The following is a 19,621-nucleotide window of genomic DNA, read 5'->3' as shown; positions in this document are numbered from 1 at the left end:
TGGAACATGGCTGGCGTGGCACAAATATAGGGATGACTCTTAATCCTCTCTAATTTGAATTTTTAAGTAGACTATTCCTGAACTCTGAGTCCTTTCTAATCGTAACAAATACACAGTAAGCTTGCAGTTGATTTTCAGAGTAACGCCTATTGGTAGTCTTGGTGAATGCCAGTAAAGAGACTTTGCGTTACACTGTTGCTTCATGACCTGTATCACTGAATGATTAAGTCAGTCAAGAACATTCTTCAGATGTTATTGGCACCTCAAGAACCCTCGGAATCAAAGCATTGACTCATAAATTTAATTTAAAAAGAGCAGCTACTATGTTCCAGAAACTTCTACTTTCTCTTTATAAATAGTAGGATTTACTATTAATAGTAAAGGCTTCCACAGGAACAGAAAAAAGCATATATCGTTTTACAGACATACAGTTGGGAATAAACAAACTTAGGCTGTGTAATAGCGTTAATAGAAATAAAAGGCAGTATACATTTAGCCAAAAGATATGAACAAAAAGGACTTAGATATTTTATTATTATTGACCTCAATAGTAATGTTAGTTATTATGGTCCATAGCAGCTGTAGTTTTTAGATTCTAATATACTGCCAGTAACTTTAAAAAAAATCTGTCATTAATCCCAACAGCACATTTCTTTTATTCACTTTTTGTTTTATAGATTTAGGGGGTACAAGTGCACTTTTGTTACGTGAATATACTGTGTAATGGTGAAAACTAGGCTTTTAGTGTAACCATCACTCTAACAGTGTACATACACTGTACCCTTCAGGTAGTTTCTCACCCCTTGCCCCCTTCCACCTTTCTGAGTCTTCAATGCATTATTCCACTCTCTATGTCCGTGTGTATTCATTTCTTAGCTCCCACTAAAAATGAGAACATGCGGTATTTGTCTTTCTGTGACTGAGTTGTTTCACTTAAAGTAATGGTCTCTAGTTCCATCTATATTGCTACAAAACACATGATTTCATTCTTTTTTGTGGCTGAGTAGTAGTCCATCTACCATCTTTTTCTTTATCCAGTTCTCCACTGATGGACACTTAGGTTGCCTCCATATTGTTACTATTGTGAATAGCACTGTGATAAATGTAGGAATAGAGGTTTTTTAAAAAATAATAATTTCTTTCCCTTTGAGTAGATACTGAGCAGTGAGATTGTTGGATGGAATGGTAGTTCTATCTTTAGTTCTTTGAGAAATCTCCATACTGTTTTCTGTAGAGGTTGTACTAATTTACGTTCCCACTGACAGTCCAGAAGACATTTCTGTATGGTGGGCATTATCTCCATTTTACAATTGAAAAATACAGACCAGAAAGAGTAAAACAATTTGGTTGAATTTACACAGAAATCCATTGGCAGAGAAAGTTGCCACACCCAGACCACTTTCTATAGCTAGAAAACCTAATTTAGAGTGAAATGTACATTTACGTTTGTCAATTCATTTTTTTCAATCAAATTCTTTAAACACTGCAAAGCAAAATATGGCATAAGCAGTAGTGTGCTGGAAAATGTTTAAAGACTGGCTGTCAAAAAAGGGGTATGTTTTATATAAGCTTCTTTTAAATTTTACTGACATAAAGAACATGTAGCACACAATTTATATATTATAATAATAATATATGTAATACTCTTTATTATACATTCTAAATAGTTGATTGATTTTCACAGAATGCTTTTGTTGAATTTTACCTAAAATGTTTATCCATAGCCAGTCTGTGATTTTAACTGTCTCACAATATGGGTCATGAATGTAAATTGATGTTTTCAGATTTTAAGCAACTGATGTGACATCATGTACCATGGAGGTGGGAAGAGAGACTTGTGTAGTATTTCACTGTACACATACGACAGACATACGTAATCTCAAGAGCATAGGTAATAGTCAGATGTACAAAGTAATTAGAAAGGGATGAGTTCTGACTATTGGTTATCTGTGTTTTGATATCATTTATTTCTTTGTAGGTTTATATAATTTAATTTCTTAATAATAGCTGTTTAACAGTTGCTTCACAAGATTCCTGAAAACTTAGCAGTTGGTTCTTGTGAGCTGATATAACTGCTGATAGGGAACAGTTACCAGCTAATCAAATATCCCCATTTCCAGTGTCCCCTACTCCAACTCCTAGCTCTGAATATGTAAGTAGAGGGCATCCCATTATCAAGCAAAATAGATGTTGAGATAGATGATGTTGAGTAGATTTGTTTCTTTAATATTTATTGTTATTTTTGTGGTTTATTCACAGGCATTTCCCTGCATCTCAACAGGCATTTATGGTAAGTGATACAGCTTTTGATGATGTTTGTGTTTCTTTATTTTGCTGTTAAATGCAGAGATTAAGTGAAAAAATAAGAGGTTCTCTGATGAATATATTTTTCTGGGATTTAAATAGACAAAAAATGCTGGTCAAATCCCATTAAAGAATGTCATGAGGCTATTCAGATTCTTTTGTGTTCTTGAATTTTGTTGTATTGGGTATCACATGAAATTATTTGATACATCGTGGCTTGACGTTTTTTGTTAAACAAAAAATTTGGTTCTAGTAGGATTGACCTCTAATATTTCTTTAATGAAATCAAATTTCTTCCCAGTAGAAAGCATAATGTACATAGAGTTTAGCAGCATCATTAAATTGTTGCTATTTACAAAATAAAAGAAAAATTAAAATGCACACATATGCATATATCTGTGTTTTCAAATTTTAAAAAGCCCAAAGAGTGACTTTTACTAAATATGAAGAATTTTAATAAACTGCCAATTTTTTTCTGCATAGTGATGGATTGGTTTAAGTAGTGAATGCTTCACTTACAGAGGGAAGCAAAATGTTTTTTAATCACTTGTTTTCACTAGCCTAAATCTCTCTAAATATTCTTCCACCTACCTGCAAGAACGTTTTTTATAATTTTTTTCAGACCATTAATAAGTCTGTTTTATAATGTTAAGGATTTTCTGATCCAAGTAAAATAGATTACATTCTTTCTGAACTCAAACTTCTCACATGGAAGCTGTCAGCTGAAGCCTAAAATATGTATAAATCTAATATATAGATATATATTTTAAATTCATTATTACAGGGAAGGACTACCTAGATTGATGTCAAATGTAGGAGCTTTACTTTTTTTTCTGAATCTGGCATTTCTTTTGAAGATCTTGAGCAAAATAAAATGGGAAATGTAGGCCTGAACCAAATTAAGTGAGAAAGAACTTTGTCACACTATTTAAAAATTTGAGGTGTGCCTTCTTCCTCTCCAGATTCCCCTACAGCCTGTCTTTGTGGGAACAGGATGAGCACTGGGCTGGAGGGGGCTAAACTAGACCATCTGCACAATTATCCCCATCATGGCCATTCTTTCTGCCTTACAGATGCCCAATAACAAACCTTAAATATTTGCTTAAAGGAAGTATTATGTACAAAGTTATGCCTGGCAAATACCCTAACTCTTTATTTTGCCTTAGTCAAACCAAACTTCATTGCAGAAATGGTCTTTATTATAAGAATGTTCTTTCATTGCAGTCTTGATTTTCCTTGCCAAAAAAACAAACAAAAACCCAACTGCCTACACCAATACTATGTACATCATTTTCTATGTTTATTACCTTGTCAGAGAGTTGAAGTATGTTTTGCTTCTGAGAATCTTATGGTAATGTGTAAAGAGCCTCAAAAAGGGAATTGATGTAATATATATGGTATACTATAAATAGGGGAGTGGTGGGAAAGGAAAATAGAAAAGTAAAGGAAGATAGGAAAGGACCATAAAATAGAGGCTCCAATATGATCATGTCAATAGATGCAGAAAAAGCAGTTGATAAAATCCAGCATCCTTTATAATAAAAACCCTCAACAAAATAGGCATAGAAAGGACTTACATTAAAGTAATAAAAGCCATATATGACAAACCAACAACCAACATCATCCTGAATGGGGAAAAGTTAAAAGCATTCCCCTTGAGAAATGGAACAAGACAAGGATGCCCATTTTCACCACTTATATTCAACATAGCACTGGAAATTTTAGCCAGAGCAATCAGATGAGAGAAAGAAATAAAAAGCATCCAAGTGAGAAAAGCAGGAAGTTAGACTGTTGCTGTTCTCTATAATATGATTATTTACTTAGAAAACCTAAAACTCACACAAAAAGTTCCTCAACCCGATAAACTAATTCAGTAAAGTCTCAGGATACCAAATCAATGTACAGAAATCAGTAGCACTGGTATAAACAACAATAACCAAGTTGAGAATCAAATCAAGAACACAATCCCTTTCACAAGAGCTGCCAAAAAAAAAAGATAAAATATTTAGAATTATACTTAACCAAGGAGGTGAAAGATCTCTGCAAAGAAAACTATGAAACACCGCTGAAAGAACTCACAGATGACACAAACAAATGGAAATATATCCCATGCTCATGGATGGGTAGAATCAGTATTGTGAAAATGACCATACTGCCTACAGATTCCCACCAAAATACCATCATCATTCTTCACAGAACTAGGAAAAAAAGCCTAAAATTCATATGGAACAAAAAAAGAGCCTGCATAGTCAAAGTAAAATTAAGCCAAAAAAAAAAAAAAAAAAAAAAATCTCGAGGCATGACATTACTCAACTTCAAATTATACTACAGGTCTATAATTAACAAAACAGCATGGTACTCCTATAAAGTAGGCACATAGACCAATGGAACAGAATAAAGAACCCAGATATAAAGCCAAATATTTATAGCAAACTGATCTTCAACAAAGCATACAAAAACATAAATTGGGGAAAGGATATCCTATTCAATGAATGGTGCTGGGAAACCCAGCAAGCCACAAGTAGAATGAAACTGGACCCTCATTTCTCATTTCACACAAAAATCAACACAAGATGGATCAAACACTTAAATGTAAGACCTGAAACCATAAAAATTCTGGAAGATAACATCAAAAAAACTCTTTTAGACATTGGCTTAGGCAAAGAATTAATGACTAAGACCTCAAAAGCAGATGCAACAAAAACAAAAATAAATAATTGGGACCTAAATTAACTAAAAAGCTTCTGAACAGCAAAAGAAATAATCAGCAAGCAGACAATCCCCAGAGTGAGAGAAAATATTTGCAAACTATGCATCTGACCAAGGACTAATACCCAGAATCTCTACAGAACTCAAACATATCAGCAAGAAAAACAAAATCCTATCAGAAAGTGGGCAAACGACATAAATAGAAAATTCTCAAAAGAAGATATACAAATAGCCAACAAACATATGAAAAAATGCTCAGCATCACTAATTATCAGAGAAATGCAAGTTAAAACCACAATGAGATACCACCTTACTCCTGCAAGAATGGCCATAATTAAAAAGTCAAAAAACAATAGATGTTGGGGTGGATGTGGTGAAAAGGGAACACATTTACACTGCTGATGGGAATGTAAATTAGTGCAACCATTATGGAAAACAGTATGGAGATTTCTTAAAGAGCTCAAAATAGAGCTACCATTCAATCCAGCAATCCCACTACTGGGTATTTACCCAGAGGGACAAAAGTCATTATATGAAAAAGACACTTTCACATGCATGTTTATAGCAGCACAATTCACAATTGCAAAGATGTGGAACCAACCTAAATACCCATCAACCAATGAGTAGATAAAGAAAATGTGGTATGGATATACCCCATGGAATACTACTCAGCCATGAAAAGGAATGAAATAATGTCTTTTGCAGCAATTTGGATGGAGCTGGAGGCCATTATTCTAAGTGAAGTAACTTAGGAATGGGAAGCCAAGTATTCCATGTTCTCACTTATATGTTAGAACTAAACTATGAGGATGCAAAGGCATAAGAATGATATCATGGACTTTGGGGACTTGAGGGTGAAGGGTTGGAGGGGTGTGAGGGACGTAAAACTGTCTATTGGGTGCAGTGTACACTGCTTAGGTGATGGGTGTACCAATATCTCAGACATTACCACTAAAGAATTTATGCATGTAACCAAAAACCACATGTACCCCCAAAAATATTGAAATAAAAATAAAATTTAAAAAAAGTTTAAAAAGGCATTTTATTTAATCACTATAATATAAAAAAAGCAGAAGAAAACACATTTTCCAATATAGTAGCCATAACTTAAAAACAGTCAAGTATCTCATGAGATCTATGATATGATATTTATCTACCTATACTTCATTAACAATTAACTTAAAATTTGTTCAACACACAATGTAATAATTTAAACACACACACAAAAGAATTGCTAGGCCATATTATATGGATATGGTTAACTGTATTGTGAAACACCAAACTGTTTTCTAAAGTGATTGAATCAATTTATACTCCTACCCACTCTACCCACTCCGTTTGAAGATCACCATGTTCCCTGTCCTCCCCAGTGTCTGATATTGCCAGTCTCTAAAATTGTTGCCAATATATTGAGTGTGAAATTTTATCCCATTGTGGTTTAAATTTGTGTTTTCTTGATTATTAATAAAATGAACTTTTTAAATATCAAAAAAAGAGTCTCCAGAGTGGACAGTAAGAACTAACTAAAATCTAGAGTGGATCATGTTCCATTTTAATCTGTGAAGAATAGGGATTTCACCCTAGAGAGAGTAATGTGGTTCAAAATATAATAACTGGTTCAGTACACCATTGTGGCAAATGGGAGGGAAATAGCAAAGATTGCTGGGCATGGCATTAGTAGAGTGAGTCACGTTAGCTGGCTTGGAGGGCTGTCACCAGGCAAGTTTAGTCATTTTCACAATGCTAGGTCATAGAAAACACTTCTTAAGTCCTGGCTACTTGACTCTTTCCCCTCTGTTTTTTGGTACATTTAAAAGTGAGACTGATATACATAAAGGTCACATGCCATATTGGTTTTGGTTAGTCTCACTGGGGTTGAAACCTAGCTTTCCTTTTAGCTTCATAACATCCTGTTTCAGTAACTTTAGATGGCTACATCTCTGTGGTTTATAGACCATTCAGCATTATGCAACTTGAAAATTACTTCATATGTCCTGCATTAGTCCACTGTCATGCTGCTGATAAAGAAATACCCTAGACTGGGCAATTCACAAAAGAAAGAGTTTAATTGGACTCACAGTTCCACAACCCTGGGGAGGCCTCACAATCATGGCGGAAGGCAAGGAAGAGCAAGTCATGTCTTACATGGATGGCAACAAGCAAAAAGAGAGCTTGTGCAGAGAAACTCCTGTTTTCAAAACCATCAGATCTCATGCAACACATTCACTATCACCACAGTAGCACGGGAAAGACCCACCCACATGATTCGATCATCTCCCACTTAGTCCCTCCCACAATATGTGGGAATTATGGGAGCTACAAGAGGAGATTTGGGTGGGGACACAGAGCCAAACCGTATCATTTATGGTTTATAGACCATTCAGCATTATGCAACTTGAAAATTATTTCATATGTCCCTGTTGAAGTTAAAGCTGTCTTAGTCCTTGCTTCTTTCCCAGGATCTGTATATTACAGACTAGTTTTCTTTATCTTATTTGGAGCCCTCCTCCTCCTTCTCCATTAACCAGATAAGTTTTATTTCATCTCTTTTTTTTAGGGTTTGAGATAATATTTTATTTAAAGAAAGTGGTCCATAGCTGAAAAGAAAAATTTTACAAAGCAAACACAACTCCCAACATTTTTGTAAGTCACACTAGAATGGAGGTAGATAAGATTTTTAGAATCATTTCCTGGTTACACTCTTTTTCTTTCTTGTTCCGTATTCCAAATCTCACTAGATTTTTTTTTCTAAATATCACTTGGTGCATGTTTCCCATATTCCCAGGAGCCTTTGATCATATTCTATGGCTTGCAGATTGATATTCACTCTTCCTAGCCTGAACAATGGGCACTTTCTATATCTCCATAAACTAGTGCTTTCAAAATGTGTGAGAGGGAGGGAAATTGGTGTGCTAAGGATGTAAATTGGTGTGCTAAGAAATTTATATATACCTTTGCCTTTGCATCTTTAAAAGGAGGATTTAATTTGCAGCAGTTCTTAAAGTTATTTGATAATAGAAACTATTATATCCTCAACCTTTCTCTGGACTAGTGTTTTCTTCGGAATATAGTTTGAAAAATTTCTTGGTGCCCATCCATCATGGTGATATGTTCTGTGACCCACATGTACATGATCTGATAAATGTAAGAACTTGCCATTGCACAATGAGGTCCAATCTTGGGTCCCTTCCTGAAACTTACTCCTTAACACCTCTTCCCCAATGCACACACACCAAATTCACACATACCATCACCACCAGTGTTGTTTATCTCACGCCCCAAACAGAAACATGCCAAGCACATTTAAGTAGACAGAAACATTTTTTAAAAGTTTTATTTTAGGTTCAGGGGTACATGTGAAGGTTTGTTACATAGGTAAACCTGTGACACAAGGGTTTGTTGTACACATTATTTAATCACCCAGGTATTAAGCCCAGTGCCCATTACCTTTTTCTGCTCCCCTCCTTCCTCTCACCCTCCACCCTCAAGTGTACCTCAGAATCTGTTGTTCCCTTCTTTGTGTTCATGACTTCTCATTATGTAGCTTCCACTTATAAGTGAGAACATACGGTATTTGGTTTTCTGTTCCTATGTTAGTTTGCTAAGGATAATAGCTTTCAGCTCCATCCATATTCCTGCAAAAGACATGATCTCATTCATTTTTTTATGGCTGCATGGTATTCCATGGTGTATACGTACCACATTTCCTTTATCCACTCTGTCACTGATGGGCATTTACGTTGATTCCATGTCTTTGCTTTTGTGAATAGTGCTGCAATGAATAGTCACATGCATGTGTCTGTATAGTAGAATGTTTTATATTCCGACAAAAATTAGCCACAGTAGTGGGCGCCTATAATCCCAGCTACTCAGAAGGCCAAGGCAGGAGGATTGCTTGAACCTGGGAGGCAGAGGTTGCAATGAGCCAAGATCATACCATTGCACTCCAGCCTGGGAGAGAAAAAATTAAACTCTATCTAAAAAAAAAAAAGAATGATTTATATTCCTCTGGATATATACCCAGTAAATAGAATTGCTGGGTCACATGATAGTTCTGCTTTCAGCTCTTTAAGGAATCGCCATACTGCTTTCCATAGTGATTGAACTAATAATTCACACTCCCACCAACAGTGTATAAGTGTTGCCTTTTCTTGGCAACCTTGCCAGCATCTGTTATTTTTTGACTTTTTAAGAATAGCCATTCTGACTGATATGAAATGGTGTCTCACTGTGGTTTTGATTTTCATTTGTCTAATGATAAATGCATTGAGTTTTTTTACATCAGCTTGTTGGCCACATGTATGTCTTCTTTTGAGAAGGGTCTGTTCATGTCCTTTGCCCACGTTTTAATGGGGTTGTTTTTCTCATGTAAATTTGTTTAACAGGCTGAAACTTGATCTGCAGGAAGTCTTCCTTGAGTATGCCAACCCTTGGTGGTCATTATGCTTTCTGAAATTCTTTAGCATTTGTGTCAGGATGATTATCAATTGCTTCCTCATATTGCTCCATAGATTTCTGTTTACATATTCTGGGCTCACAGCCGGTTTGGAATTTAAAGAGCAGGAATTCACTTCTGCATATTCTTTGCACACCCATTGCCTAGCAAAGCACTGTGTCTATAGGAGAAGCTCAGCAAATCTTTGGTTCACGACAGCAGTAATGATTGTAACCCAAATTGTTGCCTAACTGAAGATGTAGAAAACAGAATTCTTGATTGGCAAAATAACAGGTAAAGAAAGCTACCCGGTTAGTATTTTCTTAATGGACAAACATCTCTATTCTAGGAAAAACCCATGCGTTTTTAAAAGGCATTCTCAAACTGGAAATGCTATTTGTAAGTATGGCAGTGTCTACCCTGTCAAGGTAAAATGGAAACTCAAGAACTTATTCAGTTAGAGAGCCACACTAAATACAGCATTTTACTTCAGTTAAAATAGAACCCCTTTGTGGTTTATTACAGCTGAACCCCTTTGTGGTTTATTACAGCCCATGGAACAATGGTCACTCAGGAACATACAGGTCAGCTGGCCATCCAGGAGGCCCTGTTCTGACTTCTCCCAATGTACACCAGACCCAGCCCCTCTCTCCAGTACCTGCAATTGCTCAGACACCTGTTTGCTTTGGAGTTACCTTCACTTTTAAATTTATGCCCCATAAATTCACTATAATCCTAGTTCTGCTATAACAAAATTTTGAGGATGGCAGAGCTACCTTTCAAATGGATTTGGTTATTTAATCACTGAGATGATTTTATAACAGGATAATTTCAAGAGTGGGCATACCCATTTCCTGCAAACTCGGACCTCAGCATCACACTCACAGTGTGTCTGGGGGACCTGGCCAGGAGCCAGTACTTTGGGGGTGCTCAGGACCCTGGCAGAAGCTCTCCTAGCCTTCTCCCATTCCGCAGCCCTATAGCCACAAACCGTCAATTGAGCCTTTTGCAAGACACAGCCTGAGGAATATCCTCAATGTGATTAACCTGATTTAAGGAGGAGACAGGATGAGAGCAGGCGCTGCCTCCTTTGAAGTTCCCCTGGAAGAGGAACCAGACTTTTCCACTCTGACATTCAGTGAGCACTGTTGCTGCTCCAACGTAATGTTGCCAGGATGGTTCCACAGGGCACCGGACCACCTGCTTACACTCAGGATGAAAAGCCTCGTTTGGTCAAATACCAAAGAAAGCCCTGTGCTACTTTTGGAAAAATAGATCCAGATGAGGCTTTCAGGGCTTGAAATCCCTAGATTCCTGTTAAAATTTTGAATTGGCCTCTAAAGCAGTCTCTAAACAGATCTGAACCTCCCTGATGGACATTTCAGATCTCATGCGTGCTTTCTGCCCTTTGAGCCCGATTTGGACACTCCAATGCTAATAAGTTTAACAAAAGAGGCTAGACATGATACATAGCAATGGAATTTTTACTGAGAAGTGAATGGCAAAAATGATTTTAGTCAATTTTATGAGAGTCAATATAGTTAACAGAAATCAAGTCCTGGCTGAAAAGTATTCTGTGAGTACTTAAAAATTTGGAAAATATTTTCCCTGGAGAACAAGAAAAACTTTGAAGTTTGCTTTCCAGGTATGACGTGGCATATGTAGAGAGGAAGGAATTTCAGACATTGAGTTACTGGCTGTAAATCTGAGGAAAAATTGAAGTGCAGCATAGCTTAGCTGAAGCAGCTCTCGTGTTTATCCAAAATAGTTTTGTTATCAACGTGGAGTGCCTGTTTCTATCAGATCACCTGATCTCTCTCTGCTATCCACCAAATGCTGGCAGGCTGCAACTTTCTAATTGAATCCCTCATTTGCATTCAAGTTTGCTCTGCTTCTAACTGGTGAAAAGGAGCCCAGCGCAATGTTTTGTTAACCTTATATCTACTTGGCAAATATTTTTATCAGTACATCTGTCTATATTCACAGACATGACTTGCAAAAAAATTAGGACATTCTCCAATGGCAATGCCAAGGGCATGCTCTTCATCAGCGTTAAATGCTGACAGATTTGAGAAGGTGTGACAATCATTGCTGTGCATATTTACAGAGGAAGGAAGAGTTCTCTTATGTAATGCATTGGGAACCAGAGCAAAACTGACAAAAATATGCACCCCTTCCTATTATCCCCCTAAGGGTTCTCCTCCTTCCTTTGGCTTTTTTCTCTTCCCTTTGATATTTCCATTTGCTTTAAAAACTTCCTCTCAGATGGTCTAATGATGACTCTTTTCACTGTCATAAAATCTCTGCTCTGGCAGCCTAAGTTTTTTGTCTTGTCAAAGTATTCCCACTATAAGAAATATTGTCATTCTTGGCAAAGCAAAGTAACATTAGAATCAGTGTAACTTACTTCCCTTGGGAAAATGCAGTGGTGGGGCCAAGCCCTTCTCCATCATAGCCCATTTGTATATCACTTTATGAGCTAACACTTATGAGACAGTGGAGAGACAACTTGACAGACAGCAAAATTCTGGCTATTCAATGGTTTCTAACCCTGAGTGCTTATCATTTGGATAGGCAAGTTTAGCTAACATTCTCATGCACATAAACACTGATACATACATCCCAGAATATATGGTACAGACTCCTCTCATGCTTTCCATACCCTACCCAGGTCTTTAATATTAAAATGACATCAAACTAAGAACCCAAAGGACGAACTTCACTCTGGAAAATAATCTCAAGTGACCAACTACAAAATATGCTAGGTCAGTGTACATAAAAATGGCAGTGAAACCCATAGTCAGGATCCCCCTAGGGGACCTGACAAAAGAGATGAAAATCCTGGAAACTTAGTTTTTTTGGAATGCAGCTGCAGTGAGAAACCAGTGTCAGTCTTCCTGATGTTCTGTTCCAGATGAACAATTTGGGAACTTAATGAGAAGGTTAAGTGTTTCACTGTGCAATATGTGCATGGAAGAAACTTGTATGTGGGCCCTCTAACTATATAAAAATAAATAATTATAAAAGAAAGCAAAAATTAAGAAGAATTAAGTGATTCAAAAAGTAATAAAGATCACAACGGTCTGACTGTTTCTGGGGTTTGGATGTGCACTCCCTTGTAGTTGTTTCAAGGTAAAAATGTGATTGAAGCCTGGAAGGCATCAGTGAATTCCCACCCACCCTTTCCTCAGATGTATCGCTTATTGTTATGCTATAATTTTTTAAAAATGATTTTCTGAATAGACAAAACAGTAAAATATTAAGCCTTTTAAGGAAATAGAAAAACTATGCTAGGAAATTGCAGAGCCAATCCATTGAGCGGTAACTGGGAATATCTATCAGGTACCCTGAACAATAGGAGCACTGTTAAGAAGCCCTTTCTAAAGAACTGTTTTGGAGTGTTGAAGAACCGGCCACACTTTTACTTTGATCACTGAAATAATTTCTATGTCCTTGCTTGTTTTTCTCATCTAGTCTTGAATGACATTCCTTTTTCTTGCTCCTTATACATACTTGTATCTAAAGGGTGAGCGTAAATAAACATAGCTCTCTTCAGAAAGGACTTCAAAAATAATTTGATAGTTCTTAGAGAAGTCAAGTGTGTTTCGCTCCTTAGGACAATGACTTTTATGTCAAATCCTTTTTGGTCAATGATACTATTTTAGAAATGTATTGTGAAACGTATGTGAACAAGACTGTATTAGTTAGGGTAAGGTTAAACTGTTGTAACAAAAAGACTCCAAAATAGACTGGCTTATTGAATATAAATGTTTATTTACCACTCTGCTAATAGGAAGCATTCTGCTTGTGGAGGATTTGTTCCACTCTGTCATTCAAGGAGCCAGGAATCTACCGAGGTGTCAATGCCTTCCCGAAGGTATTGCTCTCATTTACTTACTCACCCTGGCGCTGGCAAAAGATATGTATATGGCAAGCATACCTTCTATCTAATGGTCTGTCTACCCAAAGTAGCATTCATCACTTCCACTCACCTTCCATTTAAGAGAAATTGCTCTTGTGAGCAGCGTCTACAAAGGATGTTGGAAAATTTAGTCCATCTTGGGATCTACACATCTGACTGCAATTCTATTACATGGAAAGAAGGGAATATTACATTTTGATGGACTTCTAGATATTTACCACCCAAGGAGAAAAGAAAAACAAATTAAATCACACAGGTCGCTTGCAGATAATTTAGTTTAGGGGCAGTGTCGGCTACCCATAATGGGTGCTTGCCTTGCAAGAATAGTTGGTAATTTTGATGGCATATACTTTATTAAAATGTCTTTATAATACCAAGTGTTTACAAATTTGAAAGTATGAAATTTTTAAGGCATAAGGACAGTGATCTATCATTAGTTGTCAGACACTATATTTAGATATTTAGACCTTACCTCAATTGTTTACAGTTTTCGGAACCAAAACTCCTTGCAAAATTTTCAGATACATCAGTGGAAACTAAAATCAATACATTGAGAGTGAATACATAATTGCATCATTTGTTACATTCTAATTCTGGCCCATTTCCATAGAAATCCTTGGAGGGATCAATTGCAATTTGTTTCTGCAACACCCTGAGGCTCTGAGGCCACAGTCATCCATAAACATACCAGGAGTCCTGAACAGATATGGATTAACATCCTGTGTACCTAGGAACTCTGGGGAAATGTGAGTTTAGGGCAGAGTCTGATCAGAGTTGAGTGGAAACATTACAGAGAAAGAGAGAGAAAATGATAATATGAGTATGAATCTAAATCTCCTGGATAGTCAAAGGAAGTCTCCTTAGAATCTTTAGAGCTGAAGATAATAGTTCATACTTGTTTCCCATTTCAGCCACGAACAACAGGGAGAGTTTCCTACAAGTGACTGCAAATTGAACTGAAATTAACAAAATCGACATGAAATTACCTCACTTTGTACTTTATTGACCTGACTTCATTTCTACATGTTCTAAATGAATCCAGTTTTACCAAAACATTCCTAGATCTTCTTAAGCAATTGCATTTTTGGTAAAATGCACTTTCCCTTTACTTGAGATTTCCATTCTGATCATTGTGACTTAGCTTATGAAACTGGGCTCTAAGTTCTGTCACTGTTATATTCCAGCACCTAGCTCAGAGCAGGATGCAGAGTAAATCTTAATAAATATCTGTTTCACGGCTAAAACATACATAAATAGCTCCCCAATGTAAGGAGGCCACTGGCCTGTTCTGTCTACTCTGGAAACCACACTCTGGATTGAATAATTACTGAGTCTATGACACCCTGGTTTCCATTTTTTTACTTACTTTAAGGAATGATTTCATTTAGATTTTAAGAGGGTAACAGGAGAGTCAGTTAATAAAAATAGAGCCTAATCTTTTATATATGGTTAATTTTTACAGCGGTTTCACTGAGGTACACAACCATCATCATAATCTATGTTCATCATGCCCAAAAGAAATCCCACATTAGCTGTCACTCTGTCCCCTCTCCCTCAGCCTTAAGCGACTGCTAATCTACACTTGGTCTCTATAGAGTTGCCTATTTTGGGTATTTCATGTAAATGGAATCATAAACTATGTGATCTTTTGTGACTAGCTTCCTTCATGTAGCATAATATTTTCAAAGTTCATCCATGTCGTAGCATGCATCCATAATTAATTTCTTTTTATTTAGTGTTCCTTTGTATCGATGTTCCACATTTTGTCTATTCATTCAGGATATTTGGACTCTTTCTACTTTTTGGCTGTTATGAACGATGTTTAGATGCAGTTAATTCAAGCATGATTGCATAGCTAAATATACACAATATAAATGTAAAACAGTAGTGTTCTGTAGTTAATTTTTAGTCTTCCTTGCTGTTTCCATTTTTTGCTCCCCCAGTTCCTCTCAGGCCTCTCCAAAGCTACTTTTGCTTGATGGCTCTGGTGTCCTGCTGGCCTATGCAGTGATGTAGGTTTCTTGAAACATGGTCTGTATCTCTGTGTATAGTCAGTCTGTACACATCACCTCAGAGTTCTCTTAGAGTACCAAAGAACGTCGTGGAAGGAAAGCATGTATCAAAGTGGCTTTGGGCATGGACTTCAGGCTCCCATAGATCTAGGTTCAAATTCTGAGTCTCTTATTGGCTGTGTGGCCTCATGCAAATTGCTTAATCTTCCTAGGCCTTAATAACCTTAATTCTAAAATGAGGTTAATAGTGGTATAATTATTGAGGTTTTGTAATATGAGGTTAATAATTGTAAAATGAGGTTAATAATGAGGATAATATAGGTAATAATGCCTATACCATGGAGTTGTTGCAAAGATTAAATTGAATAATGCATTAAAATGCTTATCATAGTGTCAGATGTATAAATATAAACATTTAACAATTATTATTACTATTATTTTTAATAGTAACATTATTCTTGTAACTGCTGCTGTCATTATTGTCCTGCTAGTAGATCCTGAGTTCTTTTAGGGCAGGGACTTTGATTATTTTGTTCACTGCTATCACTTAGATTCTAGGACTCTGTCTACACTATTGAACAAATACTTCACTATTTGAAGAAGGCTTTACTTTTGTTCTGAATGATACCAGCCAGTGGTCCCTTATGATGAGAGCCACCTTGCTTTCTGTTTGCTTGAATGTGCTGCTTTTATGAAATCCAGGTGCCTCATCTCAGTCACCTCTGGGTCCTGTGGTATAGCCTGTGAGTTCAGCTCTCTGGAAGTGAAGCCTGTTTGTAACATTATCACACCACGCTTTCTACATAACCACTGTAGCCAATTGTTTAAAAAATAGTCAGCTTGCTTAAGCACTTCCAAGCTCCCTAAAATTTAACTAAGTCCTAGGAATAAAAAGGAAACATTTTGTTTTGACTGTAAATAAATACAAGCTTTCCATGAGAGAGAGAGAGAGTAAGTATAGTTATCTGTGGTCTGAAATGTGAAGTTATGTGTCATAAGACAGCGGATTCTTACGGACAAACACAAATCATGTTTCTCTGTACATAGATTTTAAATGCTTCCTTCTAACCCAGGGCACCCAGGAGAGTAGATAACAGTTACCCTGCCACTTAGCTTACAGAGGGGAAAAGTCCGATGCTTGTGTTTTGTTTCCCAAAATACCCAGAAAGCTTGCACAGTTTTTCATTTCTAAGATCATAGGCTCTTGGAGCTGAAAGGCATTTTGGAAATCCTACTTGTCCTAGATCCTTATTTTCCTGGCTGGGAAAAATGAGACCCAGAGTTGCTGAGTGACTTGCCTAGCAACATCCAACTAGTTCATGTCAGAGCCGAGACCAATGCCCTGTCCGGCTAATAGGGTGAAATAGCAAGGGAAGAGGTCTGGGAATCGGATAAACATGAAACCCAGGATGGTCCCCTTGCTGACCTCTTCTTTTAACTGTAGTTCCAAGCTTCCTCATATGTTAGATGGGAACAGCATTAATATATACCTTCTGCTTTTAAAAGAAAGAAAGGATTTGAATTGAGGCTCTTCCAGAACTGAGTAGAGTCCCGAAGATTTGTGTCAATAAATGTCATGATGGCCACACTTTCTCTAGGTCCCCATCTCTCCTCTCTGTCTTCTTCCACCCAAGCTGCTTCTTCTAGCCAAATCCTGTTTATATGAACTACCCCACCTTCAGCGATTGGGTTCATCATCAGTGACTTCTGAAGACTGAGTTAATATAGAAAATACCTGCACATCCATCCTTCTATACATCATATCATTCTTCCTCTTTATCATGAAAGCTCCTTTATAGTTAAATGTGATGCATCTGTATCCTCAGGGTACCAAGGCATAGATAGCCTGGTGCAAGGGAGGATTTTCGTTGTTGTTGAAATAAAACGTTATATTCTAAAGCATAGGCATTTTGCAACCTCCTTCTTAAAACAAAATGCTTAACATTACTCACTAATTAAGTAATTTTATGGCCCTCCCCCAATAAATCTTGTACATGAACCCTCAGGAAGGCGCACATCCCATGGTTTATGGTGCCTCTGGCACACTGCCAACACCCCAGTTTGAAAAGCCAGGCATTCGACCAACCTTGCAAATGCCAGCCCTTGCATATAATTACAGGAACCTGTGAAAGTGATCACCAGCGGCTCAGGGGCTCCAAGCTTCCGCAAATTCTGAATCCCTTAGCAAGCCGGAAAGATCTGCCAGCACTGCTGTAGGGAAAGGTTAGCATCCTAAATTATGGCCTTTCAATTTTTTTTTCAACTTTGCAAATATTTTATCTTCTCATCCTTAGTGAAAAAGATAGAAGTGCACAGTTGCTGTTTTCCCATGTTGTTTATAGAAGGAAAGGAGGTCTCATCAGCTTTTTCCATCCTTCATAAAACAATGAAAATGTGCCTCATGGCCAGGATAAAACAGTGATATGCATCGAGGGGTCCAGGAAATGTAAAAATACTTGAAAGGTTTTTTAAAGATATTTCTGCACATGTTAAAGGCAGTGGCAGTACTGGGACCTAAGAGTGGAGTGTGTGTGTGTGTGTGTGTGTGTGTGTGTGTGTGTGTGTGTGTGTGTGTGTAGGAAGTATCCCAGTGCAGTTCTTATCCCAACAGGCCTCACTCCAAACTACCTGTCCAGCCATAGGAAGGGGTAAGAAATAGGAATTGTGGTGACCATGGGAAGGTGGTGAAGGAGATGAGCAACAACAGACAGAAATGCCAAGAAGCTAAAGCAAGCCGGCTGCAAGCTATGGCAGGGCACCCATTCCCGGGCAGGCAGAGCCTGGCTAGCAGAGGAGCTGGGGCCTGCAGATTCCTCTGTGCCTTTGCTTTCCTACTGTTTCGACTTCGTGCTCTTTGCCTCCTCTTCACACTACCAACTCCTTCCACTTCACATGTTCTATCTCAAGTGAGGCAGTGCCCATCTCAAAGGGGCCACAGTGTTAGAGCTGCTAAAAGCAACTAGGTAAGTGGGAAGATGGGGTTCCCTTATTTTCCTGCCAGGCTCTCCAGTCCCAGGGCTGCCATGGCCACTTCTCCAGCCCCTGCCTCACTTCCTACCCTAGGCCTGCCACAATCTCCACCCAGCTTTCTTTCCAGGAGTGAAGTCCAGTGTCCAATCGAACTGCCATGCTGGACAAACTGACCTTGACCTTTTCTATCCCAGTGTATTATCTTATCTTGTCTCTAGCAGTAGCCATCCTTAGGAAACCCCAGGAAATGCTGTGCTTGCTTAGGACACTGGAAACATGGGGTAAAATCAATGAAGCTGTTTTGTGTTCTGCAGCGGGGTGAAGCAGGAAAGAAATCTAACCGGGGAGTGACTCATGGTAAGAGATAGTGGCCCTGTTTCTCATGCTATTAGAAGATACCGAAGAGGTGAATAGAGACTGGTTCAGGCCTGTGTAAAGCCCAAGTATTTATCTTTGTAAGAGGCCATGACATTTTTCCTTCAGTTCCCCACCCTGGAACCTACACTCTTCTAATCCCCATCCCATCTCTGCCTCCCCTTTTCTTGGAATACAATGTTACAGGCTATGGAATTCACCGTTAGTAATGTCGAGTGACGGAATTTGCATTCCTTTTGCTTGGAAGGTAGAAGGCAGGAGAGTTCCCTAGGAGTGGAGATGAGATTCTAGAAGCCGAATCCAAAATTCTGAGCACATTTTTCTTAGGATGAAGACTACCAGCATGACTTTCAAGCCCTAGAGTGGTCTTATCTTGTGCCTGACTCTCTTTCAGTCTGTGCTACCAGGCATTTTCCCTGCTGTTGGCATTCTCAGCCTGCAGAACTCTTACTGCCCATCTTCAGCTGGCTAATGGTAATTAACAAGCAAGGCCCCTGGAGAGATGCTTTCCCTGGCCTCCCTGAGCAGACCAAACCTCCTTATTACTAGCTTTCATGGTGTTACATGGCTCTCCTTCATAGCCCTCATTACAATCAAAGCTTGATATTTATTGGGGTGATTATTTTATCAATGTCAGTTTCTGGTTTTCCTCACCCTTATGTCCCCTGTTCCCAGCACAGTGTTTGACAAATGGTAGAGAGTCAGTAAAATCTTGTTCAATGAATGCATACATGTTCCTGTAAAAAAAAAAGAAGCACTATGGTCTATCTTCATTATAAATTAAATCACTTTTGGGCTTGTCCTGACAACAAAATTATAATGCACAGTATTATCTTGTGAGAATATGGCTTATAAATTTCAAATAATGAAATGGGAACACACAGTTTTGAACAT

At 37.8% G+C, this 19,621-nt stretch overlaps 1 protein-coding gene across 3 annotated transcripts in view; it reads left to right on the top strand.

The window, feature by feature from the left end:
• MACROD2 (mono-ADP ribosylhydrolase 2) overlaps window positions 1-19,621 on the top strand; it is a 2,100,238-nt gene that overhangs the window by 1,468,830 nt on the left and 611,787 nt on the right. For all 3 annotated transcript variants that reach the window (XM_021921837.2, XM_003905088.5, XM_009216566.4), the window contains exon 7: window positions 2,260-2,290. In XM_021921837.2, the coding sequence (XP_021777529.2) occupies window positions 2,260-2,290 (31 nt within the window). The remainder of the gene's footprint in view (window positions 1-2,259; window positions 2,291-19,621) is intronic.

Source organism: Papio anubis, chromosome 16, assembly GCF_008728515.1.
Source record: "Papio anubis isolate 15944 chromosome 16, Panubis1.0, whole genome shotgun sequence".
NCBI lineage: Eukaryota > Metazoa > Chordata > Mammalia > Primates > Cercopithecidae > Papio > Papio anubis.
This window is presented reverse-complemented; position numbering and strand designations above follow the sequence as displayed.